This window comes from Hyperoodon ampullatus (assembly GCF_949752795.1).
Source record: "Hyperoodon ampullatus genome assembly, chromosome: 3".
In the NCBI taxonomy this organism is placed as follows: domain Eukaryota; kingdom Metazoa; phylum Chordata; class Mammalia; order Artiodactyla; family Ziphiidae; genus Hyperoodon; species Hyperoodon ampullatus.
The window spans coordinates 64285499-64313193 of NC_136916.1; the positions used below are offsets into that span (position 1 = coordinate 64285499).

The window sequence follows — 27695 nt, forward strand, 5'->3', positions numbered from 1 at the left end:
GGCTCCTGGCTGCCGCGGACCCCCGGCTGGCGGGCTGCGGGGCAGGGGTAGCGCCGCTGCCCCAACTTTCCCCGGACTTTGAGGCCCCCGGGGCCTGGTAGCTCTCTGGAGCCCCGGCGGGGCCCCGGCGCCCGATCCTCCGGCGTGGGGCTGGCGAAGAGGAGCTCAGGCCAAGCCCTCGGGCCTCCCGCGGGGCCCGGCTCACGTGGACTGCCCGGGCGGAGATGAGGGGGCGGCGGGGGCTGGCCTGGGGGGCGTCTGGCACTGAGGCGCCGCGGGGCCCTGGACGCGCCCTACTGGGACGGGACGGCCCTGCGGTTTCCTCGCTACGGCTTGACTCACCCTCTGGCCGCAGCCCAGGCTGGCGGGATCGCCCCGAGGCGGTGGCTGCCCGGACTCTGCTGCCGGGCCGCCCCCTGCCCCCGCCCTCCCGCCAGTCTTTGGGTGTCGGTCCGTGGGGCTGGGTGCGCGGGGGCCCGAACGAGGGGAGAACGCAGTTCTGGAGGGGCGTGTGTGCAGATATGGGCCAGGCACATACTTGCAGGCACGGGTTTGCATGGGTGGCGGCGGCCTGTGTATCGGCCTGCTGGGGTGCACGTGCGCCCCAGCGCCGCAGGGCAGGGCATGGGGACACCCGGAAGCCGCTGGGGTCGGGTGTGGCGGCAGCCCCAAAGCTAGGTCGGCTGAGGGCCCCAGGCACCGGAGTTATGGGCCAGGCAGGTAGGAGAAAGGGGGTGGAGCGGATCCCGCGACCCTTCCCCCACCACGAGAGCCTGGGCTGCCCCTAGATGCGGTTGTAGCGTGGGCAGGGCCCAGAGCCTCAGCTGGGGGAGGTGTGAGAACACGGGAAGGGGAGCCGATTCAGCCCTCTCAGAGAGTCCAAGCGCTGGCCACAGCTGGGCAGGATCGCTCTCTTCTTCCTGGTCTTGCCCAGCGTCCATCCGGAGACCCCTTAGGCGTTGGAAGAGGGAATTGAGCCACGGAGCTGTTTGCTCCCCCTGCTGCGTAGGGCAGGGATGGCACAGCGGTGGTGGGCTCTTCTCCTGGGCGCTGCTTGAGGTTGGTCCTCCCAGCCCAGCCGCAACCTCAGCCAGCAAGCAGCTCGGTGGCCCAAAGGGTGATGTGACCCTGCCTCCTGGGGTCCCGCCCTTCTCCGAACAATTGCTTGCCTCTTGCTGCGTGTGTGTGAGGGAAGGAGGCACCTACATTTTGGCTACCGTTTAGAGTGGAGAGGGGCCTCGCTTGAGGGAGTGTGTAAAATATTGGGCTCTCCCCATCTCCTAAGAGCCGGAGGTAATGTTACCCCCATACCCTTCATAGTCCTCTGCTGGCTCCCTGGAGCCCCCATCTCTCCCCCAAAGACTCTTGGGGGTCCCAAGTGGCCTCATCTTTATTGGGCTAAGTCCCGGGGGGGTGTCTCAGGAAGTCTCCAGGGTCAAGGGCACGCAATGGGCAGAACCTAGGAGAGAAGGGCTCTTGGGGCCGGGGGTGGGTATGGAGAAGGCCCCCAAGGAGTGTGTGGGGGAGGTGAGACTAGAGCTAGCACTTATTAACCCAGAGCTCCCCAAGGGCAGGGGGGCTCAGCACTCCCCAAACCATACAACCCCTTCTTGCAAAGTTGCTGTGCAGCAGGGTGGGGGCTTTCCCCTTGGGGTGCAGGGCCCTGTCATAGGGCGCTGCTATCGGTATTGTTGCTCTGGTGCTCCTTCCTGCCTTCTCGGAGCATCCACTTCTCCAGGCTGGCCTGAGGTGTTGGATTCTGGCCCGGAGATGAGACAGCTTTCTTTCTGAGTCGTGTCTGGCTTCCTTGGTGCACTTAGGCTGGGATGAGAGTAGGCATTGCCCCCCATATTACCCTTGGCTTTTTCTGTCCTCAAAATGTGCTGGTCTCTGAGCATGTGGGTGTCGTTGGCCACCAGCCGGAAGGAAGACTGAGAGGGGGGGCTGGTCTTGGCTTGGTGATAGAAACTTGTGACACCTGTCCCTTGGCCTAATGATAGCAAGATTGAGCTGATTCATCCTTTCTAAGCCACCTGAGGGTTTCGGGGAACAGGGCACTGGGGGAGGTAGAAGCAGGTCAATGTGGTCCTAGTAGACTGGCCTCAGATGACCCCCTCCTGGGCCATTGGGTGCCTGCTGCCTTGAGGAAAGCCACACTTGACCTCTCTGAGCCTAGGTCCCAATCCTTGCTTGGCCTTGCTTGAGGACCTTAGTCTTTCTCTGGTACTGAGTTTTTCCATCAGTACAATGGGGGTCGTTGCCAACTAGCACTTTGTGACCCCTGGAGGCTCCTTCCCTGCACGTTCACATCCTCTCGCCTCCCCACCTGCTCCATGGTCCTATGCTGCCCCCATGTTCTTGGAATAGCTGCAGTTTAGGGGCTGGGATGGGCACAGGTTCTCCTCCCCTCCCCTTTTGGGAGCTTCCTGTTGGCGCCACAGCACCATCTGCTGGACAGCCTTTGCTCTCCTCCTGGGGGTGGGTCTGGGGTGGGTCTAGGGTGCAGGGGTGGGGCTTATACAAAGGGTTGCCCTGGGGTACTGCCCTCTAAAACCAAGCCCAGTATCTGTCCTCCTGGGCCTAGGGACCTGGGTTCCAGGCCTGGCTCTGCTATTTTCGATGAGACTGGCAGGTCAGAAAGTGAGATCTAGAGTATCACAGGAAATCTGAATTTGTAGACAGTGCCTGATTCCACGTCTTGGCTGCTGTAGGCATCTAGAGATCACTGTGGCATCTTGGAATAAGAGCTTGTAGTGAGAGGAAGCCTGCCTCTCCTCCCATCTCTTTCATCAGTGACTTTGGGATGAATGGGTCTCCTCATCTGTAAATGGGTGGAGGTGTGGGCAGGAGGAGTAGCCAAGCGAAGCGATCCTCAGGCTGTTTTATACAAAGTCTGAAATTGTGGAAGGGGTCTCGGGAGTCATGTGGAGGAAAGCTGAACAGAAGGGGCTCCTGGAGTGGGGACGGGGGTATGTTAGGGCTGCTGTACAAGAATTCATTAAACAAAGGATTCTGCAGCTTACAAAATAAAGTTGGCTCATGCCTTCATTCATTCATCCATACAGTCTTTATTGAGCATTTACTAAGTGCCAAGTTCTTGGGCATGGCAATGAGCCAGTAAGAGCAACAGCCTTCTGTTGCTTGCCTGTAACCTGTTTTTCTGACAGCCCCTGCCTCTCCCTCTCTCTCCCAGGTCAGCAGTTGAGTAGCTGGGGCCCTGGAGGGCTTGAAGCCTTCACAGTGATGGCAGAGAAGCGGCCACTGGGGGCCCTGGGGCCTGTGATGTATGGCAAGCTGCCCCGCCTAGAGACAGACTCTGGGCCCGGGCACAGCCTGCCCCCCTCTGCTGGTAACCAGGACCCCTGCAGCTACAAGGGTGCCTACTTCTCCTGCCCCATGGGGGGTCCTCCGAAGACAGGGTCTGAGCGGTTGGCATCCTGGACCCCATACCCACCCTTGTACCCCACCAGCATGGCAGGACCCCCACTTCGGGCAGACAACCTTCTGACCAGCTGCCTGCTCTACCGCCCACCCACAGAAAGCTCCGAGAAAGTACAGGAATCTGGCCCCGTTGAGCTCCTACCCTTCCGTCCCCAGGCTCACTCCTACCCAGGCCCACCACTGGCGGCACCCAAACCTGTCTACCGCAACCCTCTGTGTTATGGGCTCTCAACCTGCCTGGGGGAAGGGGCAGCAAAGAGGCCTCTGGATGTTGATTGGACGCTGGTGACTGGATCCCTGTTACCCCCCGCCGACCCATCTAGTTCTCTGCCCCCAGCTCCTGGCAAGGGCCAGTCCCTGGATGGCACCTTCTTGCGTGGGGTGCCAGCTGGGACATCTGGCAAAGACTCCTCGGTGAGCTTCTCCCCGTGCCAGGCATTCTTGGAGAAGTATCGGACCATCCACAGCACGGGCTTCCTGGCCTCCAAGTATGCAGGTCCTTACTCCGGGGACCCCAAGCAGGCATTGTCCGAGGGACCCCCCAGTCCTTGGACCCAGCTGGCCCAACCTCTGGGACCAGCCTGTCAGGATGCAGTGCCCACCCACTATCCGCTGCCCCATCCCGCACAGGCCCTCCCTTGCCCTCCAGCCTGTCGCCACCCAGAGAAGCAGGGCAGCTATGGCTCAACGCTTCCACCACAGCCTCTGAGAGCCCACAAGGGGGCCGGGTACCCAGCTGGTGGGCTAAGCAGCCCGTACCTGAGGCAGCAGGCAGCTCAGACACCCTATATGCCCCCAGTGGGGTTGGATACTTATTCCTACCCCTCTGCCCCCCTCCCAGCACCCTCGCCAGACCTCAAGCTGGAGCCACCTCTTGCCCCACGCTGCCCAGTGGACTTTGCCCCCCAGACGCTGGGCTTTCCTTACGCCCGGGATGACCTCTCTCTCTATGGAGCATCCCCAGGGCTCGGAGGGACGCCACCTTCCCAGAACAGTGTGCAGGCTGTGCCACAGCCCGGTGCCTTCCAGCGGGCATGCCAGCCTCTGCCTGCCAGCCAACCATGCTTAGAGCCTGCAAGGCCTGCAGAGAAGCCAGTGCAGGAAGCTGAGGAGAAGATGTGGCTGCCCAGCTGCAGGAGAGAGCAGCTCCAGCCCCAGCTCGATGAGCACCCTGGGACACCCATCATTATTGGAGATAGTCCAGTTCCACGCACCCCACCGGCACTCCCACCCTGTGCCCAGGAGCGCCAGTCTCTTCCTCAGAACGAGGGCACACTGCCACCCAGCTCCCCACCCATGCCTATTATCGACAACGTCTTCAGCCTGGCCCCCTACCATGACTACCTGGACGTGCAGGCGCCTGAGGCCACAGCTGAGCCAGACCCGGCCCCAGCCCCAGCCCCCAGTGAGGGCCATGACAAAGACTGCAGGGGATCTCTGCCTGGCCAGGAAGCCCCCTCGAGTGTGCATGCCTCACTTAAGGAGGAGGTGGCACTGGACTTGAGCGTGAAGAAGACTGCGGCAGAGGCCCCCCCTACCAAGGTCCCTCATCCCGCAGGGCATGCCAAGCCCACCGCAGCTGTGGATGTGCCAGGCGTGGGAAACACAGTCTCCGACATGCCAGGTGTGGGAGACACAGTCTCAGATCGGCAAGTCCTGAAAAAGGTAGTCACAGAGGCACCAGACCTGCCTGGGGTGCCAGTGACCACAGAGGTGACCCCAAGGACCAACTTCCACAGCTCTGTGGCTTTCATGTTCCGAAAATTCAAGATCCTCCGGCCAGCACCCTTGCCTGCAACTGTGGTTCCAGCCGTGGTCCCAGCTGTGCCCACCTCAGCCCCTGCCCAGCCTGCACCCACCCCCACACCTGTGCCTGCTGGACTACAGATTCTCACCCAGCCCTTGCCCATGGCCTGCTTCAACCTGGCACTGCCCAGCCCTCCAGCTGTAGCCATGACCTCCCCCGCCTCGGCCCCTGCTCTGGCTCCATCGCCTGCACCGGCTCCGGCTCCGGCTCCGGCTCCACCTCCGGCTCTGGCTCCAGCTCCGGCTCCACCTCAGGCTCCGGCTCCAGCTCCAGTTGTAGGTCCCGCTCCAGCTTCTACTCCCGCCACAGCAGACTCCCCAGAGCAACACTTTGCAGGACTGCATGCCTCCCTGTGTGACGCCATCTCGGGCTCAGTGGCCCACTCCCCGCCGGAAAAACTGCGCGAGTGGCTTGAGACGTCTGGGCCTTGGGGCCGGGCGGCGTGGCAGGACTGCCAGGGTGTACAGGGGCTGCTGAGCAAGCTGCTGTCCCAGCTGCAGAGCTTCGTGTGCACGCAGCAGTGCCCCTTCCCCCACGTGGTGCGGGCCGGGGCCATCTTCGTGCCCATCCACCTGGTGAAGGAGCGGCTCTTCCCGCGGCTGCCACCCGCTTCCGTGGACCATGTGCTGCTGGAGCATCGCGTGGAGCTGCGGCCCACCACGCTGTCGGAGGAGCGGGCCCTGCGGGAGCGCGCCCTGCACGGCTGCACGTCACGCATGCTGAAGCTGCTGGCACTGCGCCAGCTGCCCGATATCTACCCTGACCTGCTGGGCCTTCAGTGGCGAGACTGTGTACGCCGCCAGCTGGGTGAGCATGGGGCAGCCCCAGTAGCCACCGGAGCTGTGTGAGCGAGTGACAGGTGTGTGGGCTGTGTGAATGGTCACAGCCAGGGGCTGAGGGATTCCCGGGCTTCTGGAAAGAGCTCGTGCCTGGGGAGGGGGCTGGCCTTCCAGGGTAGGCTCTGTGGACGCCCCCATCCCTCTTCACCCCCAGCATTAATGAACGCCTGCACAGCCTCCTTTGTAAGTCTCTGAACATGCCAACTGCTCTGTCCCCAGGAAAACTTGGCCTTCCCTGGCACAGCACCCTCCCAGGTTCCCCCCTCATCCTCCATTGTGCCTGTCTGAGGTCATCTCCCCCTGTGTCTGTCCCGCCCCGCCTCCCCTCTTCTGAGCTCAAGCCCCAAATACCGGACTGCATGCTGGGCTTCTGCACCTGGGGTCTCTTCAACCCTTAACTCCTCCCAAACCACTCTCCTGACCTTTCCCCTGAGCTCACTTCCCACCCCTGTCTTTCCTGTCTCAGTGAGCAGCACTGCACTCATCCAGCACCTCATATCCCAAACCTGGGAGGGGTCCCACCCTCCCTCCCTGAACACTTCTAAATGTGTAATTCCCCAGTCCTCCCAGATATTTACACACACAGAAATTGCCTGTAAGTCGGAGCGTCATTTTGTGGTTTGCTTTTCCCTACCAAATAACCTGTGCACAGAGTTCCCCAATGTGCTGTCTTTGTGTCCGAGAGCATCTTCTGCATCAGTTCAGGTAGCTGGACCTTGCTCTCGGGAGTGGCTGTAGTGCCTCACGGCGGGTACCATCAGGATCATTCTTCAGCCGCGGCTTTGGTGATGGTGTCAAGTGGTGTCTGTCGTTGCCTGTCCTACTTCAGGACATCTGGCACTGAGGCCAGAGGCCCGCTCTGTAGTCCCCCTGCCTTACATCCTCTGGTTGTGTCTCCACAGAAACTTTCTTGTCCCCTCCCCATCCTGGCAGCCTTGCCCTGGGCATTTACCTGGTCCAGACTCCATATCGGGGTGGAGAGGGGGCCTGAGGCAGCGAGGTGCTGATGTGGAGTTTGGGGTGTGGGTGATGAGCATTGCTGAGCACTTACAAAGTTGGGGCATTTGCCCTAATGGGGTGCAAAGAAAATGCAAGTACAAGCCTTCTATTCCTGGGTGAGAAAGAGTGAAGGTGGGTGTCATGCCTCACTCACAAGCCCCCCAGCCAGTCTTCTCTCTATACATTTGGGCTCTCTGGGGCCCAGAGAGAGACAGGTCCTCTGGACAGTGGGTCACAGGCACGTCACAGACCCCTCCTGTTCCGACCAAGCCTACGAGAGTCTGGGGCCCAGCTTCCTACCACTGGCTGCATTTTGGTGCCCCCGTCCCCATTCCCTCCCGTATCCTTATGGGGCCTCCTCAGTGGTGTCCTTAGACAGTGCTCCCCTGGCAGCCTCGCTTCCCAGTAGGTGTGCTCTTGGTCAGAAGCCGCCTCCCATTCCCTCCACCTCTTCCTCCACTCCCTCCCTCCAGGCACTGCTCTCTGGGCAGTCCCTGCCTGGCTCTTGTTCCGGTTCTGGGGGTGATGTGGCAGAAGAATGATGGCACCCTTATATGTGGCAGGGTCCTCTCTCTGTGCCTCAGTTTCCCCACCTGTTCAGTGAGCCTTTGGATCAGACCAATGGTTTCTGGCCTGTTGAGCCCCTTTCCTCTTGTCCTTGCACCCAAAGAGTTCCTGGGGGGGGGTGCCCTCATTAGATAGAGTGCTGGTATCACCTGGGGAGAAGCACATCCTTTTGGCTTGACGGGCATGACAGTCTGGCCAGTGTGCACATGCTGGGAAGGGTCATGATGTCTGTGACCCTGCCAGGGCTGCCCTGACCTGGGACAGTAGAGCCACTGGTCTAGATGGCTTTGGAGGCCTGGAGATGGGACTTGAGGGTGTTGGGGGTCTGCAGCCTGACGGTATGTTCATTTTCCAGGTGACTTTGACACTGAGGCTGGATCTGTGCCCTCCTCAGAGCCCACCGTGGCCAGAGAGGAGCCAGAGAGCCTAGACCTGGCTTGGAAGTTGTCTGCCCCCAAAGCCAAAAAGCCGGGGAGGAAGCCACCAACCCTTGGCCTGGAGAAAGCAGAGGCAACTGCTGGAGAAGGGTCCCGAGGTGCCTCACCCACCCCTGCTGCTGGTGCCAGCTCGCCCGGCCCCGCGATGAGGGCGCGCTTCCGCAGCCTGCTCGAATCCGCCTGGCTCAATGGCCTGGCTCTGCCCACTTGGGGCCACAAGGCCTCAGGACCTGACCGGACCGCGCCCCGCCCACAGTTGTTGGGCAGCCAGAGCCATCAGCTGTAGCCTTGGTCGCCTCTGCTGTTTGGAGATCTGGGGATCACTCTCTGTGCCCCGCTTCTGCCGGTCCAGCTGCTGAGGGCCAGGAGTGGGCATGGCCTTGGGGTTTCTCCAGCTCTTACCCTGCCCCCGCCCCCGACCCCAGGCTGGGCTGAGAGTCCCTGAACTTTTAACTTGAGGGCCTTTATCAGAAAGGACTACTTCCTATTTCTTCCTTAGAGAAAACGTGTGGGCTTTGGAGCCCGACAGACTTGGGCTTGAATCCTGGCTCCTGTTCCTTGCTGTGTAAACGGGCGGGCCACTTCCTCTCTTGCGCCCTCAGTTCCCCATTTGTAAGATAGGACAACACAGCCTACCTCACAAGGGTGTTGTGGGGTGATGCCTGACACACACCCATCACGGTTTGCTCTCTGCTTCCTGCCCAGGACAGGAGCCTAGATCTCAGCCAGGGCCTGGAATAGGAGGCTGAGGCCCGCAGAACCTTCCTCTAGAAAGTCTTGATGTGTCATAGGACTTGGTCATCTTAGAGTGGTATGTTGTCCAGTGTATATGGCTCACACACTTTCTAGAGTCATTTCCCAGTAAAGCCTAGGGCTACATACAGCCCCAGCATTTGGGGTTGGGCCCTAACTCCTGAGTCTGGAGCTCCCTGAGGGAGCCTTCCCCTCCCATCCCCTACTACAGGGGGTGCAGGGATATAGCCTGGGGCTGGCATCCTTGTCCTGGGCCTGCTGCTTTCACCCCTGGGAGACCCCGGCCTGTGCTGAATTGACACGAGTGACTTCCCTGAGGTGCCGCCCCAACCTGGTGCATTTTCCCAGGAAAGTCGTGTGTTTGCCGGAAGCCAAGCAGCTGCAGGGACTCAGGGACTAAAAAAGGGACAGGCTGAGTGACAGCTCAGTCCTGGGAGGTCTCCGAAGATGTCGACTAAGGACCTTGGCCCTCCCCAAGCCAGGGCCCCATCAGCCAGTCCTGCTGTGGGTTACCTTCTTGCAGAGTGCTGAACTGAGCCAGAGGCTGGCAAGCTGGGCCCTTGGCCTAGTTAAGGTCTGTAATAAGGCTGTGGGCCCTGGAGGCAGGCCATTAAACATAAAAGCATTTGGGTTGTGTTTGGACCTGGGGCCTGACTGTGTCTTGGGGGGAGGTCATAGATTTCATATGTCATCACCAGGTGATGTCATCGCTAGCCCTTCACTCAGAGGCTGCAGCTCTCCCTGCTCCCAGCCCAGAAGATGCTGAGGCCGACAAGCACGCTGTGCCCACTAGCTCCGGCCACATGGGCCCTCACCACATGCCCACGGGGCAGCCATTTCCCTGCTCAGGCAAAGCCTCTCCCTCCTGAGACCCATGTGGGTCCTGGTGGTTGCTGGTAGGTAGCCCACTGCCCAGTGAGAAATGCTGGTCACCAGACCCTATTGTGTGCCTCTCTGCCAGGACCAAGGATGTGCCTGCCATGGGCTAGGTAAAACAGAGCTGTCCCCATCTCTCCACTGAGGGATGGCCCCTCCTACACCTTAGCTGGGCTTAGGTTCCCTCCAGACACCCTGCCTCTGCTGGCACGTATTCCTACAGAGGTTTGACCTCAGGGCTGCTGAGGTTGCTTCCTCGTTGTGGTTTCCCACTCAGTCTGGGCAGAGCCAGTCTGAGGGCTGGTCACACCTACCAGCATCTATCCTAATATTTGTGGGTCTTCACTGAGCTCAGCTACACTATTTGTGTAGACCCATTGCCCCCAGTACTCTTATCCACACAGGCCTTTGGAGTCCCCTGGCCTGGGAAGGGGACAGGTCAGGAGATAGGTAACTCCAACACATGTGGTGACTGCAGTGCAGAACCTGGGGGAAGGGTGCCATGGAAGCTCAGAGGGGACCTGGCCTAACCGGGGTGTGAGGTGGTGTCCTTGGGTCCCAGAAGAGGTGCTGCCTGAAGTGGGCCTTGGAGCTAAGTAGGAAGATGTGGGTAAATGAGTGCCAAGTGCTTCCTGAGTCAGGTGGACAGCATGTGCAGGGTCCCAGAGGAAATAGGTGTGGCTGGAGTGCAGGAACAAGATGGGAGGAGGCGGGGCCCAGAAACAAGGCTCAAATCCAGCCTGCTCCTACCACGTCAACTCTTGTCTTGCAACCTGAAGAGCTGGGGTGTGGTTCATGTTTACAGAAAGCTGAAGTGTTGGAGAGTTTGAATTACTCCAGGCTACTAGCGTAGGTCGGGAGAGACAGGATTGCAACGTAGGTGAGGTCACTCTGAACCCCCAGGCCCTGGGCTTCTGCACCCTGCCAGCCTCACCCACCCGGCTACCAGGGCCTTGCTGGATTTGGCTCCGGTTCTTTCCTTCTTTACTTTTTATTTTCTTTTCCTTCCTTCTTTCCTCTGCCCTCTTCCCTCCTTTCCTGCCTGCCTTGTACACCTACTGTGTCCCTGTCACGTGCCAGGCATGCATCTTGCGCACAATTACCTGGCAGGATCTGAGGCCTCGGGAGTCCGCCTGGGGCCCTAGAAGACCGTAATGGTGCAGAGGCTGGATGAGAGCAGTGCAGAGCTGGAGCTGGTGTGGGGAGGTGGCTGCCTCCCTTGGGATAACTGTGTCGGGGAGCCCAGTCTGAGGGGAGAGACCTGGCCCTGGCCTGAGGGGTCTGTTAAGGGAGGAGATACGACAGCATCCTAAGGAGCCCAGCCTAAGGTGGTGGGGACGGGAACAGAACTCTGCCCCAGGACTCTTGTCAGGGAGGCAGTGCTACCACCCCTCACAGTTTTTCACAAAGCCTTTTCCATTCTTTGGTGGGGATATTGGTGGCTAAGAGCTGAGGGCAAGGAAGCTGGGGATAGGGTGTGGAGCTGAGTGTGCTGGGTGCCCCCCAGCCCTCAAGGAAACTGCAGTGGGGCCCACTCTGCTTCGGTTCTGACCCCACCGTTCCCTGTAACCGGCTAAGGCTCCTGGGCTGGGCTGCGCCCAGGCAGAGCTTTTCAGACAATCACCTGGGAAATGGTTTCCCGGGCCCTGTTGAGAAGGGTCTTGGGCAGAGCCCAGGAACCTGGGTTTGTTTTTTTTTTCCTCGCTCGGTACGCCGGCCTCTCACTGTTGTGGCCTCTCCCGTCGCTGAGCACAGGCTCCAGACGCGCAGCCTCAGCGGCCATGGCTCACGGGCCCAGCCACTCCACGGCAAGTGGGATCTTCTTGGACTGGGGCACAAACCCGTGTCCCCTGCATCGGCAGGCGGAATTTCAACCACTGCGCCACCAGGGAAGCCCCAGGAACCTGGGTTTTAATTGAAGGTGATGCTGAGTCAGGTGTTCCAGTAACACGGACTACTACTCCCTCTAAGTTACAGATGGGGAAACTGGTACAGGAACTTGCTGATGGTCACATCAAGTCAGGGCCTGTGTTAACACCTAGAGCCAGTCCTGAGGGTTCTGGGCCAGCGGGGAGCCCAGGAACCTTTGTGCCTGGCTCCGCTCCGTTCCGCCCCCTGTTGGCCTGGCCCAGACCTGCCCTGGCTGGGCTTCTCTCCCCACCCAGGTGGGCTTGCTAGACATCACGTGCACCTCTTGACCTAAGTTAATAAAAGGAGGAGGGCGCTCAGGTGAGCCTCCAGCTTGAGTGAGGCCCTGCCCCCTGGCTGCCCCACCTGGCTTCCCAGCCCAGTACAAAAGGCTGCGGGGGCCCAACCAGCTAGTTTTGCTGCCAGGAGCAAGCTTGCAAGGAGGTGAGTGAGGGGGAAGCTGTGTCTCGAGCGGGTGTCGTGGGGAGGAGGAGAGCGAGGCTATGCATGGGTTGAGGGGTACGAGGATACCCCCCTCCCCTCGGTAACCTCCACGGCTTCCTCCCTGGCTTGTCACTGAGGGGGTTGGAGTGACCGGGCTGCTCTCCCTCCGCCCCTTGCAGGGGAAATGGAGTAAGGCCCAACTCCCACCTGACTGAATGTGCCTCTTCGGACCCCCCAGGCCCCTCTGGAAGTGGGAGTGGTGCCTCCAGCCCTGCCTGCTGCCCCTTAGGCCCGGCCCCAGCTGAAGAAGCCTGGGGAGGGCGTGGGTGTGAGGAAGGCCGCAGGGGCGCTCCGGCCGGTGAGCGCTGGGCTCTGCTCTGGCTGTTGTCCTCTGTGCTCTCTGGACCTCTTCTCGGGCAGCGCCCCCAGCCCCCGGCCCAGGGGGTGCCGCAGCCCAATCTAATGCAGCCCTTCCAGGCCCCAGGGCAGGGGAGGTGCTGCAGAGCCCCTCCTCTCGCTCCCCTGGCTGGACTGAGGTTGGCAGGCAGATGGGAGGCTCCTTGGGTACACTGCTGCCTCCTTGGGGACCCCAACTCTGGGCGTCCTAGCTGCTGCCCACCCAGAGGCTTGTATGTCCATCGATGGAGCTATCCACCCCACCTGACACCCCCTCCAACCCTCCCCAGCCTCAGCCTGAACTGGTCACTCTGCCTCCTGCACCGCTGCCTCTGTCCTCTAGGGACCCCACCCCCAGGCCCCTGTGCCTTCTCAGGGCAGCGAGAACCTGGGCTCCTGGGAGTGATGTTCTGAGCCCCTGTGCTCCTTGGAAGGACCTCAAGAGGCCTCTCCAATGATTACTAGGCCTGGCAGGGGGGTGTCCCTTGCTCCTTTCTCCACCAGCCACCAGATAAAATCATCTACAAGCCCCTCTCCTTCTCAGGTGGGGATGGTGAGCCCGGGCGGTCTTCTCTCCTCCCCATAGTTCACAGCCTGTGATTCCAACCGTGGCAGCTGTTTGTCCTCAGACCCTACCAACCTCCCTTCCCCAAGCCCCACTGTCGGAGGGACTGGGGCTTTGGCTTGGGGCCTCACGGCAGAGAAGCTAGGGGCTTCCGCCAGCCTCTTGCCTGCTGAGGCCTTGGCCCTTCCTTCTGAAGTGTCCTCAGTGAGGCCTGGGCTCCCATCCACTGTGAGTGGGCAAGAGACCCTGCTCGGGGAGGCCTGGGTGCCCCGGCAGTCCTGGGCCCTGCCTGCCTTTCTGCAAAGCTTGGCGCCTCCTCAGTGTGGGAGAGCCAGGGTAGCCCTGACCAGCCTTCCCTGCCATCCCTCAGCTTGCCACCTGTTGGTCCTGAGGACACACGGACGCCAGCTTCCTGGGGCATCTTCCCCAGCCCTGTCCACCACCACCCTGGTAAAGCCAAGCCTAGCAGGTGGCACAAGTCCCAGCTACTAAACCAGGTCCCCACCAGATCTGCCTGGTGCTTCCCCAACACTGCCTTCCAGCCCAGTGTGCATCCCAGGCCCCCAGCTTCTGGTACCCCAGCCCTTGCCAGTTGTCCAGCTTGGAGCCTCTCTGGACCTGGTGCTGCCCCACCTGGAGGTAGCTCAGACCCCTCTCCTGGTCGTGGGCACCTCTGACCCCAGCCCCTGGCATCCCGGGCTCTTCCAGCGTTCCTCAGGACTGGTGGGGATGTTGCCGACTGTGTTCTTGGCCTCCTTAATCAGTAAAAATGGGTCAGAGGCCAGAAAAGAAGTTCAGGCAAGGCTTTATTCGGGACCCTGCTGCAGCAGGGGGGAGCGAGAACAAGTGACAAGTAACAGGTTCCATTGCTTGCTCGCTAGCTGAGGTGGGGTGAGCCAGTTCCTTATGTGGGGGTGTGTCCAGGGGTCGGGACAGAGAGGTGGCTCAGGTGGTGTGCCCACCCCTTAGGTGGTGGTGTGTGCAGGGGGCATGCTGAGTACCCTCCTTTTGCTCCCAACCCCCTGCTTTTGCTCCAGGCACTTCAGAAGTGGCAGTTGGGCTTTTTGGTCTCTTTGTATCTCGTTGTCCAGAATTTGCCCCAACTGCGCATGCATGCAGTTATTTTTAGTCCCTTATAATGATACTTTGTATTTTCTTGCTGGAGGAGGCTTGTGTCCAGGTGCAAGCCTGTCTCAGGGAGACCTCGCCCTGCTCAGCTGATGCCACGTTCTGTACACCAGGCTTGCTTTCCATGTGGCACCAGCAGGTAGACCCTTTCTCTTGTGGCCCCAAGGCCCACCTCCCTGATATGGGCCCTCCAGCTGGGCCCACCCTGCAGAGGAGATGCCTGAGGTTTCTGCAATACTTCCTCTCGTGCTGGTCTTCCTCCCAGGGACCCTTCTGGAGCCTGGTGCCACCGACTTCAGTGGGGCAGAGCCCAGTCCCCCTTCTCCCTTACCCATTGGCTCTGTGGCCACCAAGACCTCTGGCTGCTGGGGGACCCACACCAGGGCCCCAGAGCCACGGCCCCCTTCTTTTTGACTGCTGGCCCACCCAGAGCCTGGACACCTGAGCCTCTGGGCAGAGAGGTGTAATGACCCCCAGGACGTTCCTCTCAAGCAGAGAGCCTACTTGGCACCAGGCCCTGGCTCTCTGGGCTGAACTGGGCAGCGGGAGTGTCTCTGAGGACATCTGTGCAGAGTTGCTCAGTCCTGAGGAACCAGCTCTCACAGCTTCTGCTGTGTTCCTATCCAGTATCCATTGGGGGGACCCAGCTCTCCTCCCACCTTGGCTGCTGGGACCCCCAGCTCGACTCACTCAGGGGTCCTGGAGACTACCACAGGAAGCCACAGCCAGCTGGGAGGAGTGCCTAGTGTTTCTGCACCCCTTTTTATGGTGCCCACTTGGGCGGGAGGGGGTGGGGACTTTGGGGGGACTACAGGTCCCCTCTGGTCAGCTTATGAGTCTAACCGGAGGATGGGACTGCCCCTGTCACAGAGGTAGGTCTGAGTGGTCCAGGCCCAGTCCTTCCCTCAAGCAGAGTCCCTCTGTCTTTCCAGCTGGCCAGCAGGCCCCAAACCCCAGTAATGGCTGGGTGGCCTATGTCCCATCCCACTCTGTCTCTTGCCCCTGAGGGGAGTCTGGCTCCAGTCCCGGCCTGGCACTTGGATACCTTTGAGGGGGAGGCCACAGCTGGCAGGTTGTTCCAGCACGGCCTGCCCGTGCCCAAGGCAGGTACCGTGTCGGAAGCCCCAGGCCCGGCCTCCAAGGCTCCCATGCCCCTCTCCACTTCTGTCTCATGCACGTCACCTATGCACTGCTTCTCCCTCACCCCCGGCTCAGCCTGGAAATCATACTGACAGTAAGAATAGTGCCACCCAAGTTACGGCTGAGCCTGCTTAGAGGGTGGCTGGAAAAGGGCCTGAGGCAGGATGTCTGGGAGGTCCTCTCTGCTTATTTCTTTCTCCTAGGCCCTCAAAGAAGGCAGTTTTCTCCATATCTCCTACCATGCCCCAAACACACACAATGCTGCCCCTGGCCTCTCCCTCCCTAGAATGTACCCATGTGGGACTGACGCTTTGTTTTGTCTTAGGTTCCACGTGAGAGGCAATTATCCCTCCTTTCCTCAGCAAAGGGGGCCAACTATAGAACCGCTCAGGGACATTGCGTCTCTTATCTACCAGGCCCTCATTGGAGACGTGGCCACCTTGGTAGGCCTGGGCCTGGCCTTGGAGTAACCAGGAGGTCATGCTCTCCTTCTAGGATACAGCCCCCATGGTTCCCATAGGCTCTTCTCCATCTGAGCAATGGCCTGGTGGGCAGCTGCCCCTTCTCCCCTGAAGGGCACCTTGGGGTGGGGAGAAAGGGTGAGGCAAGAGATCTGGTCCTCTCTCACCCACCTGAGGCTGCTTGGAGGCAGAGTGCCCATCCCTGCCCACCTCCCACTCCTGGTGCAGCGGGGGCTGAGCCCCCTCCCTGCTCTCTGGCAGGTGCTGATTCAACGTTCCCAGTGAGTGTCACTGGGGTGGGTGGGGGCGTGGCTCACAGCATCTCCCTGCCCTTCAGACCCTGGAGAACCACTGGCCCAATGGGCCGGCTTGTTTCCTGCACTGCCACCTCCCAAAACCTGGGGCTGCACGCCCTGTCCTCTGGGTGAGCGTAAGAAAGCAGCAGAGTTCCCACCTTTCAGGTGCAGATGCTAGCACCGCACTGCTGTGGGCATGTGGTCCTCAAGAATGCAGGCTCTGGAGCCCTGTGACTGTGACCTTGGGCAAGTCACTTAACTCCTCTGCCTCCCTCTCCTCGGCTGCAAGATGGGGATAATAGCACCTATTCATAGGTGCTTGATGAGTGTTAGGTTTCTAGAATGAACTGAGTTCTGGAGGAGGCAGCAGGCGGAGTGATCAAGGTAGCACTGCATGTTCATCTCTGAGCCTCTGTTTATTCAGCTGGAGAATGGGACTGCACAGTTCCAGAGCTGCTGAGAATTAAATTCCGTGTAACGGTGGGCTGTGGGAAGTGTCCTGCAGGCCCCATCTGGCCCATGGAGAAGGCTTGCTTAGGAAAGACTCGTCTGCATGAGGGTTTGCTCGTTTGCCAGGCCCCTCCGCCATCCTGTAGACCCTGGTGATGTCTGTCCAGGCTGGTGTCCGCATGGCTGGCTCACCTTGCCGGGTAGACCCTTTCTCTTTATGTGTTGCAGGTACTGTCACTTCACCTCCAGAGAGACCATGCTAGGTCCCCACGTGTGGGTTCCCTTCCCTGTACCTTCTCCTTCAAACCCACAGAGGTCACTGGGTGTGTCTGAACTGTATCTTCATGCAAGGCCTCACGTGATGCTCCACAGCCTGGCTTGTGGAGGGCCAGGCGACCAAAGCCTGAAGAGAAGAGGGGCTCTGCGTTCACTGGCCAGCCTTGGCCCTCAGGCTCTTTCCTGCTTATCCCACCCACTTCTCTCCTGTATCACCTACAGGGACTCTCATGGTAAGGGGGGCAGCTTGGGAGAACAAGGCTGGCATAACCCTCCCAGGATGTTTTAGGCATCCTGACGGTTGGGGGAGCATCTTGCAGGGCCGCCTCCTAGTCCCTGGCCTGTCCTGGCCCTTGAGTCAGAAGTCATGGAGAGAGGGGGCTGACCCAAGATAGGTGCAGATATCAGGCTAGTTTCCGGGTACCAAGGGGTAGAGGCTTGGGGGGCAGGGGCCCTTCAGGGGTATGAATGAAAGCTTAAGTATTCCAGAAGTGCAGAGGAATCGGCCACCAGCTACAGTCAACCTCTGCATGGTGACCTTCCTGTTGACCCTCTCTGGCATCTTGGTGCTGGCTGCTATCTTTGGCCAGGTAAGCCCATGGTCTGGGCCCTGGGCTCCTGGGTCCCCTCACCGGGCCTGCCGGCTCTTCTGTAGGTTGAGGGAGCCTTTGGGGTAAGACTACACTTGAGTCTCCTTCCCTTCTAGGTCATGGTTTCAAAGACCACCGCCCTGTGCTACCAAATCTCTCGCGTCCCAGCGGGCCCAGGAGTCGCTGGAGCTTTGCGGGCCGAGGCCTTCACCTCCCTGGCTGTCGTCCAGGAAAGCTGCCTCCCCCTCCAAAGCCCCACCCTCCACCCCTGAGAAGCTGTCAGCTCAGCTTCCGTCCTAGACCTTCCCCAGCCAGGTGGTCTGTTCTCTGAGCCCGGCTTGCCCCGCGGCGCCAACCTTCCCTGGCACACAGCCAGGCCTCACCTCGGCCACCAGCACCCCAAGGCCTTTGGTCTGAGGGTGGCCGGCCCTAAGGCGGAGGTGGGGCTGGGACCAGGCCTTGCCCCCAAGAGTCCCCATTCCCACCCTTGACCCTGTCAGTCTTCTGCCCCCACCTCCTCCTCCTGTGGGCTCTGCTCTGAACCTCTCTCGTGTCCTCATGTTGGATGACTGCCTAGAAACAAAAGCAGTCTTTTGTACCAGCTTCTGATTGCACCGTGTCATTTAATTTTCCATACCCCAAAAGGACCGGAGTTCGGCTTGAGACCAATGATACCTCTAGCCCCACCACCGTGTCAGGCCAGGTGTAGGGCGCCAGCTCTGTTCCCCTGCCCTCATCTTCTTCAGGCCTTCATCTTATCCCGTTCCGCCCCCCAGGGCCGAACCTGAGTATGACGATGGTATCGAGTAGTTTCCCAGACCTTCCGGGAGGAGGGCGGGTGCCGCCGTGGTTAGAGCACACCTGGAGTCCCTGGTGTGGGTGGTGAGGCGCTGTCGCCCCCACCCTGCCTCTGTTGCGGCCCTGGGCGTCTAGTCCTTGGATGAGCTAGGAGGGAAGGAGCCCTCCTTGCTGTGTGACCTCAGGTGGTGCCTTGCTGCTCTGGCTCTCGTTGTCAGGGTTGAGGTGCTGACTGTGGAAGGCTGGGGGCGGGGCCGGGAGGAGGAGAGGTTTGGGGTGCGGTTTCAGTGGGGAGCAGCAGCGGGAAGGGGCGCCTGGCGGGTGGGGAAAGGACAAACGCCAGGAGTCAGGAACAACAGTGTACCCAGAATGGTGCTACCTGCCCTCCCCCACGTCCTCCTGGCTTTGGGGTCAAAGGGGACACTGAGTTGGGGCACGTGTCCCCACTTGGGCGTGGAGGAGTCGCTGCCTGGTCCTCCGGTGGTAGAGGCAAGCTCCCCTCCCCAGGTATCCTTCCCTGCTCCAGCTCTCCTGGCCACGTGGGGCCCTAAGTTCTGTCTCTGACCACCCACCCTCTGCAGCATTTCTGGGGCTAAGTGGAGCGCATTTAGAGGGTTCCGCTTGACCACCCCGGGTTCACCCCCCCATGACAGAGGGGGTGAGCCTTTGGGGCACAGTGACTGTACCTCCCAGGCTGTCAACACCCACTGGGAAATGTTTGCACGAGGCCTTGGTGGCTGGGAGGCCGACCCCATCCAGAGGAAACGTCCCAGGGGGGGCAGGGAGAACTGACTTCTGTACCTGGACACTCCGAAGCAGGCCTTCCGCGTCAGCACCTGGGACGGGAAGGGTGGGGTCAGGCCAAGCTCCCTGGCTGGAAGCCCCTCAGTTCCTGGGGTGGGGAGTGACCCCTCAGCTTGACCCAGAGGGTCAAGGGCCCAGCCTGTCTCCCGAGAAAAGACCCTGGCCCAGTCAGACACTCACCAGGACGAGGGTGAGTGCAACAAGCAGAAGCCCCAGGATGATGAGCGCCACAGCATAGCTGGGGGTGGGGGTGCGAAGCTGACCTGAGGCTTCAGAACAAAGTGGGCAGATGATGGCTGGGTGGGCCCCCATTCTTCCAGACCACAGACCCCTGAGAAGGCAAAGCCAGGCCTGCAGAGAAGTCCCAGGCAAGGGGTCCTGGCCCAGAAGGTGCTACAGGAATAGAGCTCTAGAGCTGGGGCCACCTTGGAGGGCTCCCGGGAAGAGGAGGAGCCGGGCCTGGACCCTAAAGAGCAGCCAGCTGGGGGCTAGTCCAGGAAGAAGGGAGGGCAGGAGGGGGAAGCAGGCCTCAGAATCAGGGCAAAGCGGGGGCAGCAAGGCAACGAGCCTGAGGGAGGATGCAAATCGGATGACACAGAAACAGAGAGAGGGAAGCCGGGAGAGAGGCACTGACCGAGGTCTGGGCTGACCGTCTCCACGGAGCGGCCCTCAGCTTCCTGCAGGGCATGCAGACCCCAGAGCATGCAGTCCTGCACGAGGGCTCGGGCCGGCGCGGCCGTGAAGAAGGTGGCACCCACCCTGGCACCTGTCAGTGGGTTGGGCCCGGCAGGAGGATCATCACCAGTGTCAGGAAGCTAGACAGCCTGGGGGTCTCAGGAAGGCCATTTCTCTGAGCCACTGGCCCCACCCTTAGAGTTCAGCCCTGGGCCCCAGGTCACCCAGAGCCACCACAGCCTTACTGGAACTTCTCCACCACCGCTTGGCTGAAGTTCTGCAGAGGCCTGAGGACGGTGGTCAGCTGGGGAGCAGAGAGGATGAAGAGGGTCACAGCTGTACTGCAGCCTTGTTGGGTCCCCACACATGAAGCCTCCAGCCTCCTGCTCCTCCCTTCTCTCCCCCCGCCCCCATTTCACCCATCTCATCAGTATCCCCCGAAGTTTCTGGGACTTAGGGCTGCTTTTGTCCCGTAAGGCCTTGGTGAAAGGTTGGTCCAGGATCTGCAGCCACAATTCATACTGCACCAGCTCTGCTTTCTCCGCTAGAGGGGCGGAGAGGTGGGTGGGCATCAGCCTAAGCCCCCTCTCCCGGGAGCCCTGGAGGATCCCAGGAGAGAACCAAGCCCTGCCCCAGGGCTGCTCACCCCAACCTCTATGCTCTCAGCCAGCAGTCAGCCACATCCAGTCTGAGGCTCAATCCAGCCTCGCTGCCTGTTTACCTAAAGCCCATGAGCTAAGAATAGTTTTTACATTTTTAAATAGTTGAAAAACATCAAAAGGATATAGTATTTTGTGGCACATCAAAGTTATATGATATACAAGTTTCTGTATCCATCAAGTTGTATTGGCACACAGTCATGCCCATCTGTCTACATATTGTCTGGGGCTGCCTTCTAGCTATAAGGGAGCAGTTGAGTAGCTGTGACAGATACGATGGCCCACAGAGCTTATCTATCCAGCTCCCCATCTGAGGCTCCGTAACTGATTCTTCTCGGTGGCCCCAGCACAAGAGTATTTGTGGTCGAAATGAAATTCTGTCCATTCTCCAGAGGAGGAACATTGAGACCCAGAGAGATTAAGAGGCTGCTGGCCAGAGACACACAGGGATCCCAGCCTTGACTCACCATTGGCCATGATGCTGGATTTCTGGACAGCAGGATCCATTATGTTCCGGGCCAGGTGATTGGCCAAGCCTAGGAGGTGGGTACCGATGGGGGTCTGGAACTTGTATTCGATGTGAACGCCCACCCAGTTGTCTGCATTACTAGGGCGAGTATAAGAGGGGAGTGCAGGGGTTACAGGCTCCGCCAGCACATGTTTCTAGAAGCAGGTATCCACCCTCCCACCCCAGCACACCCTCAGGCACTAGGGCTCCCTACCTCCTAGGGCAGAGCTTTATAGGGCCAGCTGGAGCTATCTGGGACAAAGCCCTCCCCTGGTGGCCCCCAGCCCATAGCTCCCATGGCCTGGCTCCGAGTCACGCGGCCCTCTGCCCCAGGGTGGCCCCCAGGAGAGGAGCAGGGCAGGCTGGGCAGCAGGGGACGAGCCCAACCCCCCTGAAGAGGAGCAGGGGGTCTTCCTGGGGTGCGCTGTATAGAATCCTGACACCACGGGTGTGACCTGTGGGGAGTCCTGGAGGTCAGGGCAGGCCTGGGGACTGTCACTCCTGAGACCCAGCGTGGGATGGGGTGGGGGCAGGGCTGGGGTGAGGCAACTGAGCGTCTCCTTAAACATTGCGTCCTGGGTGTCTCACTTCCTCACCCTAGTGCTGGCCCTGGATAGGGGTGTCTGGTTACAGAGCCTGACCATATGTCCCCTGGGACAGAGCTGTCGCCTCCCTCAGGCAACCTCCCCACCCCCGGGCGGGGTGTCACCCCTCAAACGGGGGCGCATCGGGCAGGGCTGTGTGCCCTCCATGCCTGCCTCTCCCCACAGGGCCGTGGCTGGGTGCCGCCCCACGCCTCACCCCCAAGCCACGGAGGCCTGCAGTCAAGGAAGGCAAAGTGGGTGTTCCAGGCTTCGGAGGGAGGGCAAGAGGCCACCTCACCTGTCGGATGATCGTCTTTTCCAGCAGGACAAAGGGGGCAGAGCCAGGCAGGAGGAGCGGGGGCTGGAAGGGCCTCATGGCCGTGAGATGGATGCTGATGGTCTCCAGGGCCAGGTCGGTCAGGTTGGACCCTGCAGAGCCATGGCTGGGACGTCAGGAGGCCCCAGAAGCCTCCTGGTCCACCATGCGCTGCCTCATGGCCAGGGCAGGAGCTGGGCCCCTCTAGGGAGCACCCCCAGCCGTCTGTGGGCAGGCGAGGAGGCACTGAGGTAGGGGGTTGGGGGGGCGGGCGGAGACTCACCATCAGAGGCGAGGCTGCTCTCATCCAGGGACAGGTTCCCCAACATCTTCCCTGCAGCCTTCACTTTGCGGTACAGAGTCCAGAGGACTTCACAGGCAGAGGGGCCCGGGGCGAGGCCCCCAAACACAAGGGAGGCATTCACGCTGCAGAGTCAGGCCTGGGGACAGAGACACATCCTTACCAGGGGTCCAGTCGGGGCAGGGAGGGCCCTGGGGGCTGGATGAGGACCTGGCTGGTGCACAAGTAGGCCAGTGTCCCAAGGAAGGGGAATCCACCGGGGGAGCCATGGACTAAGTCCCTGGGTGACAGCACCCCTCTGGGTCTCAGCTGCCTCCTCGCTAAAATGCGGATAATGATTCCTTTGCTGTAGGGTTGTGTGATGACTACAGCCAGCAGAGCACAAAGCAGGTGCTCGGGAAAGCAGGTTCCCTTGGACACCCCAACAAACTGGCTCTAATGGGAACACTGGGAATCCCGCCCAGGGAGACGGCCGCTGTGAGCAATCAGGAAGTCAACCTGAGCCAGACTGAGAAAAACATCTTTGGTGGCATCACAGGAGCAGGGCGTCTGGAGAGAGGGAGGTGACAGGCCTGAGGAATCTCTGAAAGCCTGTAGGAGGTGGACCAACTGGCCAGGTCCTGAGGAGGCAGCCTGGCCTGAGCATGGGGTTGAAGGAGTTTGTGGGGAGAGATCTGAAAACAAGCAGCCTCAAGATCCAGATTTCCTTCATCCTTCCTCTGAGTACCCGTTTTCTGCTGTGCCATCCTGGGGCTGGGGAGACAAAGCTTCTGTTCAGACCCAGGGCAGGGAATTCAGAGAGAGATTTCAGTTCATTAAAAGGGGAAACTTTCTAACCAACTTGGCTCAAGGCCTGGAAAGATAGTGGTGGTGAACTTCCCATCACTAGGTATAATCAAGCCTCTATCAAGGTCTACACTGAGCTCACAATTCACATGTGATGATTTGGACCTTCTCAACCTTTTTTATGAGATTGCAGGACTGGCATCTGCTGGCAAATCTGGCTTTAGGTCCCCCCAGCATCCCCAGGGGCTCAGAACCAGAAAGGGGATTTGCATCTGTTTACATGTCATTTATGGGCTCCTGGCCCCAGGGAAGTCCTCTGCCTTTCCCACCACATTCAGGTAATGCCTGGCACCCTTGCCCAAATTCTGCAGCTGGAATTGGGGCTCAGAGCAGGCAGGAGGTCACCTGAGGTCACGCAGCCAGGGGCAGAACCAGATGTGGGCCTCCTGCCCGCCCGCTCAGGGCTTTTCCTGGCCCCTAAGGTGCTTCTGGCCTTGGTGGGGCTGGGCACGGCGGGGCAGCCTGGGCGAGTGCTCTTGTGGCCTGAGAAGACACAGACCAGCTGGCAGGCAGGTGGTGGACCCTGAAAGGCTCACTCACTTACCTAAAGAGCAGGACACCGACACCCTCAAAGCTGGAGAAGGCCTCGTGATAGATGGACTGGAGCTGAGGACAGACAGAGACATTTGAGGGTCATCGTGGCCCCCCACTTCTCCACAGCATCAGCCCACCCTCGTCCACTCTCATTATCTCTGGTCTGGCCCCTGCAATGGCCCCACTGGCCACCTGGACTGCCGGGGGCCACCCAAGACTTCCCTGCATGGCCACCAGGGACCACCTGCCGATCACCCTCTACTGAGAACCACAGGGCGCCTCCCGCTGTCCAGCAAACACACAGCCTTCCCAGGCCTTTCCTTCTCTGTAGTATTATTGAAAATCACTCTCCAATCCAATTGTCCTGTATCCCTACAGCCGCCACCCTGCCATCACACCTGGACGACAGCCCCTCCTCCTATTCCCCCCCTCCCACCCTGGGTTTCATGTCTTCTCCATGCAGCCCCTCTCACCCGTGGCCCTGGGCCTCAGCCTCTGCCCACCTTTTCACCTCAGGGTCCTCACACACGCTGTTCCCTCTGTCTAGAAAGCCCCTCCCCATTTTATCTGGCTGCCTTCTCTCCATCCCAGTTAAAATTCCCCTTTCTCAGAAAGGTGTTCTCGGACTTCCCTGGTGGCACAGTAGTTAAGAATCTGCCTGCCAATGCAGGGGACACGGGTTCAAGCCCTGGTCTGGGAAGGTCCTACATGCCGCGGAGCAACTAAGCCCGTGTGCTACAACTACTGAGCCTGTGCTCTAGAGCCCACAAGCCACAACTACTGAGCCCACGTGCCACAACTACTGAAGCCCATGCGCCAAGAGCCCGTGCTCTACAACAAGAGAAGCCACCACAGTGAGAAGCCTGTGACCCACAACGAAGAGCAGCCCCCACTCGCCGCAACTAGAGAAAGCCCGCGCACAGCAACGAAGACCCAATGCAGCCAATAAATAAATAAATAAATAAATACTTAAAAAAAAAAAGAAAGAAAGGTGTTCTCTGGGCAGCCCCCTAACCCTGGCAATCTAAATCAGTCTTCTGTTTATCCCGTAACAGCTCCCCGCCCTCCTGGGAGAGCGCTCTCTCCACACCCACTCTCTGCAAGGGTCTCTGCCTGGCTCTCCCTTCCTGCTGGAGCCACTCACGGGACAGGGTCAGTTTTCTACCTTTTGGGCTCCCACCTTGCACCCCACATGCTCCTCCCCACACCGAGGAGAGGCACAGGGTGAGTTTCATTGACTCCACACTTCCAGAGCCCCTGTGGGCACCCAGCCCTGTGCCCGGCTGCCCTCAGGGAGCTGAGGTCTTTGGAGAGCCACAGGTTGGGGTGGGACGGTGTGGGAAAGGCACCTCACAGAGGGAGGGATGCCGATTCTGCGGGGCAGGGGGTCTGAGTCACCAGGGGAGGCCTCTCCAAGGAGGCAGCCTTCGCCAGGCAGCAAGGGCAGTGGAGGGTGCGAGGTGGCCCAGGGTGGAGGAACAGCCCATGACAAAGCACAGAGGCGGGACGGGCCTGGGTGCTCAGAGGTAAGTGGGATAGGGGGTGGGCTGGGGTCAGCACGCCTGAGCAGATGGAGGAAGAAGCCCGCACCTGATGTTGGATGTTTTCACTCAGCAGCTGGTGCTCCAGGGAGGCAGGGTTCCCAAGCGCCGCTGAGAAGGCTTCATTGGTGATCCTGAAGGTCACAGAGTGAGTCACGCGACTGGGTCCTGGGGAGGGGGAGCCTGAGTCCTGCAATGAGACAGCCTGGCCAGGGTGAGGCAGGAAAGACGACTGGGAGGAGGTGGCACCTCCAGGGACACTTGGGCAGCTGGCGGGAAGGCCAGAGGCACATCCGAGGGGGAGGGTGGTCAAGGGGGCTGGGTTGGCAGGGACCACCGGCCCAGGCTGGACTGTCCGCTAAAGAGCAGCCATTCCTGTAACCACCAGAGGTAGCAGGGCAGGTGGGACGCTGGAAACACTGAAGATAAGGCCTGAGGTTGTAGGTGGGAGCTCAGATGCAGAAGCATCCAGAGAGGTTCTGGCTCCGGTGGTGAAGGGGGAAACTGGGGCCAGGACTGGTGATGGTGATGTTAGTGCAGGTGATGGGGATGAGGGTGGGGACGACAGTGGCAGTGATGCTGATGACGACTGTGAAGAGGGTACCACTGAGGGCAATGGCAACATTGAAGGACCACTGGGCGCTGGGCCCAGACTGGACGCCAGACCACTTCTGGGTGAGCCTGAGCCCACTGTGAGTGCTGTGGAGGCCGTGTCCAGCCCTGACCACACTGTTGCTACAGGGAGAAGAGGCTCTGTGGCAGCCAACGTGTTACTGATCGATGTAGACGCAAGTGGGCCCTGGGGTGCTGAGGACACGGCCTTCTCTGGGGCCTTTGGAGCCAATGTCAGAAGTGGGGTGGTCCCTGGCCTGAAGTTGCTGGCCCCTGATGCAGGTGGCACCCAAGCATTGGGGCTGAAGGTGTGCCTGCCCACGGACCAGGCCAGAGGTTGTGGAGAAGCCTGCAATGGTGGCGTCGCAGCTATCTCTGGAGACCCAGTGACCAAGATCTCCTCTCCAAGTCCAGCCATGTAGGACACTGGCTGGGACTCAGGGGCCCTGTGGGCTGCAGGCTCAGCTACTGCTGATGGAGCTGGTCTGGGTGTGGCCCTGCCTGAGACCCCAGTGGTTCCCAAAGGGGCAGGCTGGTCCGAGTGGAGAGGCAAGTCCAGGAGCGAGCCTAGAAGAGCCTGCTGGTCCCCAGGTGCCTCTGGAAAAAGGGCTCCTGCCTTCCTGCCAGGAGCCTCCCCTGGCCTCTTGGCTGAGGGAAAGACTCCAGCGAGGACTGTCACCAAGGAGTTTAATGATGGGAGGAGGATCTTCTTGCTGTCCCCTTGCAAAGCACATGTGCCAGAAGCCAAGGGAGATGGACCCAGGTCTTTGTGAGGAGGAAGAAGGGGCAGGGCGGAAGCCGAGACCATCAGGACAGCTGCAAGACAGGAGAGGCCTGTTTTGCCAGCTGCTCGGTGGGGTGGGATTGGCCCACAGCCACTTAGATGCCTGCCCTCCCTGCCTCCTCCCTCCTTTAGGGCGCCTGAGGAGACCCAAACCCTGGCCCCGGCTCTGCCCCAAACCACTGGGCTACCTCTGGAGAAACTTCCTTTCTCTGGCCCTAGCCCACCAGAGACAGGGGAACTCTGCCCTGCCACCAGAAAGGGGGACAGCGAGGCTAAAGGGGCATGCCTCAAGGATCCCTCTCTTCTCTCCCATCCCAGCTCCACCCCATGGCAGGACCCCTCCTCAAAGGAGTCTTTTCTGGTGAGACCCAGGCTGCTTGAGGATGCTGGGAAGTGCTGTTTAACCTCCAGCAAGGAAACAAGGCATTGTTTCCATATTCCATTCCCAGAACACAGGATGCTTCTTGAGGGCTGAAGGGGGGTGGGGGGATAGGGAGGGGACCCATCTCTGAAAGCTGTAATACCACACCTGGCTACAAGCCCCTTGGGGGCCAGCCCCATGCCAGGTTCCCCCAAGTGGGTGACGCCGAGTGCCCTCATGGAGCCCCAAGTGTGGGGGACTGAGGAGGGGATCCTGGCCCCGTCTCAGGATCCTCCGAGCTGACCAAAGCCAGGCTGACATGAAGACAAGGAAGGTCAGCCCTGATGTGGGAGCCATGGAAGTCCCCCAGGTGAGTGGGCAGGGTCTAGGACAGGTCCCCCACCCCCAGGGGCCGCACCTCCACTTACCAGCCAGGAGAAGCCCAGCGGCTGGAAGCCACTGCCCGTTCATGCTGAAGGCACCCGCTCAGGCTGCCAAGCCTCCAGGACCAGATGGAAGGTGGCAGAAGATGGAAGGTGGGAGACTCCGCTCGGATCCCCCTTCAGGAAAGGAAGGTTGCCCAGCTGTGAGCTCTGGTTAGCTGAAGCCTCCAGCCACTCCCTGAGCTGCGTCTGCCCGGCCCCTTTCCACAGTTCTGCCCTGCAGCTCAGCTGCAAGCCCCTGCTGCCTGACCTTCCAGCAAAGCCCTTCTCCCTTTGGGCTGCAGACTCTGTTGAATGTGCCAGCCCCACAGTCCGAGAGGTTATAGGCCTGAAAACGTATTGAAGAAGAAAGAAAAGTTCTGTCCAGTCTTCAAATGCGAGGTGGGTGGTCTTCGTGGACGTGGTGAGGGTCTCAGTGGTGCAGATGATCCGGGCGCGGGTGGGGGCGTTAGTGGTGCTGACGGTGGGGTGGGGTGGCTGTGGCGACAGTGGCAGTCACGGTAGAGCTGTGATGATGGCAGAGGTGCTAACCGTGGTGGGAGCTCTGCTGGTGTCC

The 27695-nt window shown here is 60.3% G+C and overlaps 1 protein-coding gene across 1 annotated transcript; it reads left to right on the top strand.

The window, feature by feature from the left end:
- Nucleotides 1-3207: 3207 nt before the first annotated feature.
- On the top strand, nt 3208-8376 carry LOC307050684 (uncharacterized protein C15orf39; the record flags this gene model as incomplete). Its single annotated transcript, XM_079700878.1, has 2 exons — nt 3208-6055; nt 8009-8376. Exons 1-2 carry the CDS (start codon nt 3244-3246, stop codon nt 8374-8376), a joined length of 3180 nt encoding a protein of 1059 aa, XP_079557004.1. The 5' UTR covers nt 3208-3243.
- Between the last annotated feature and the right edge of the window lie 19319 nt (nt 8377-27695).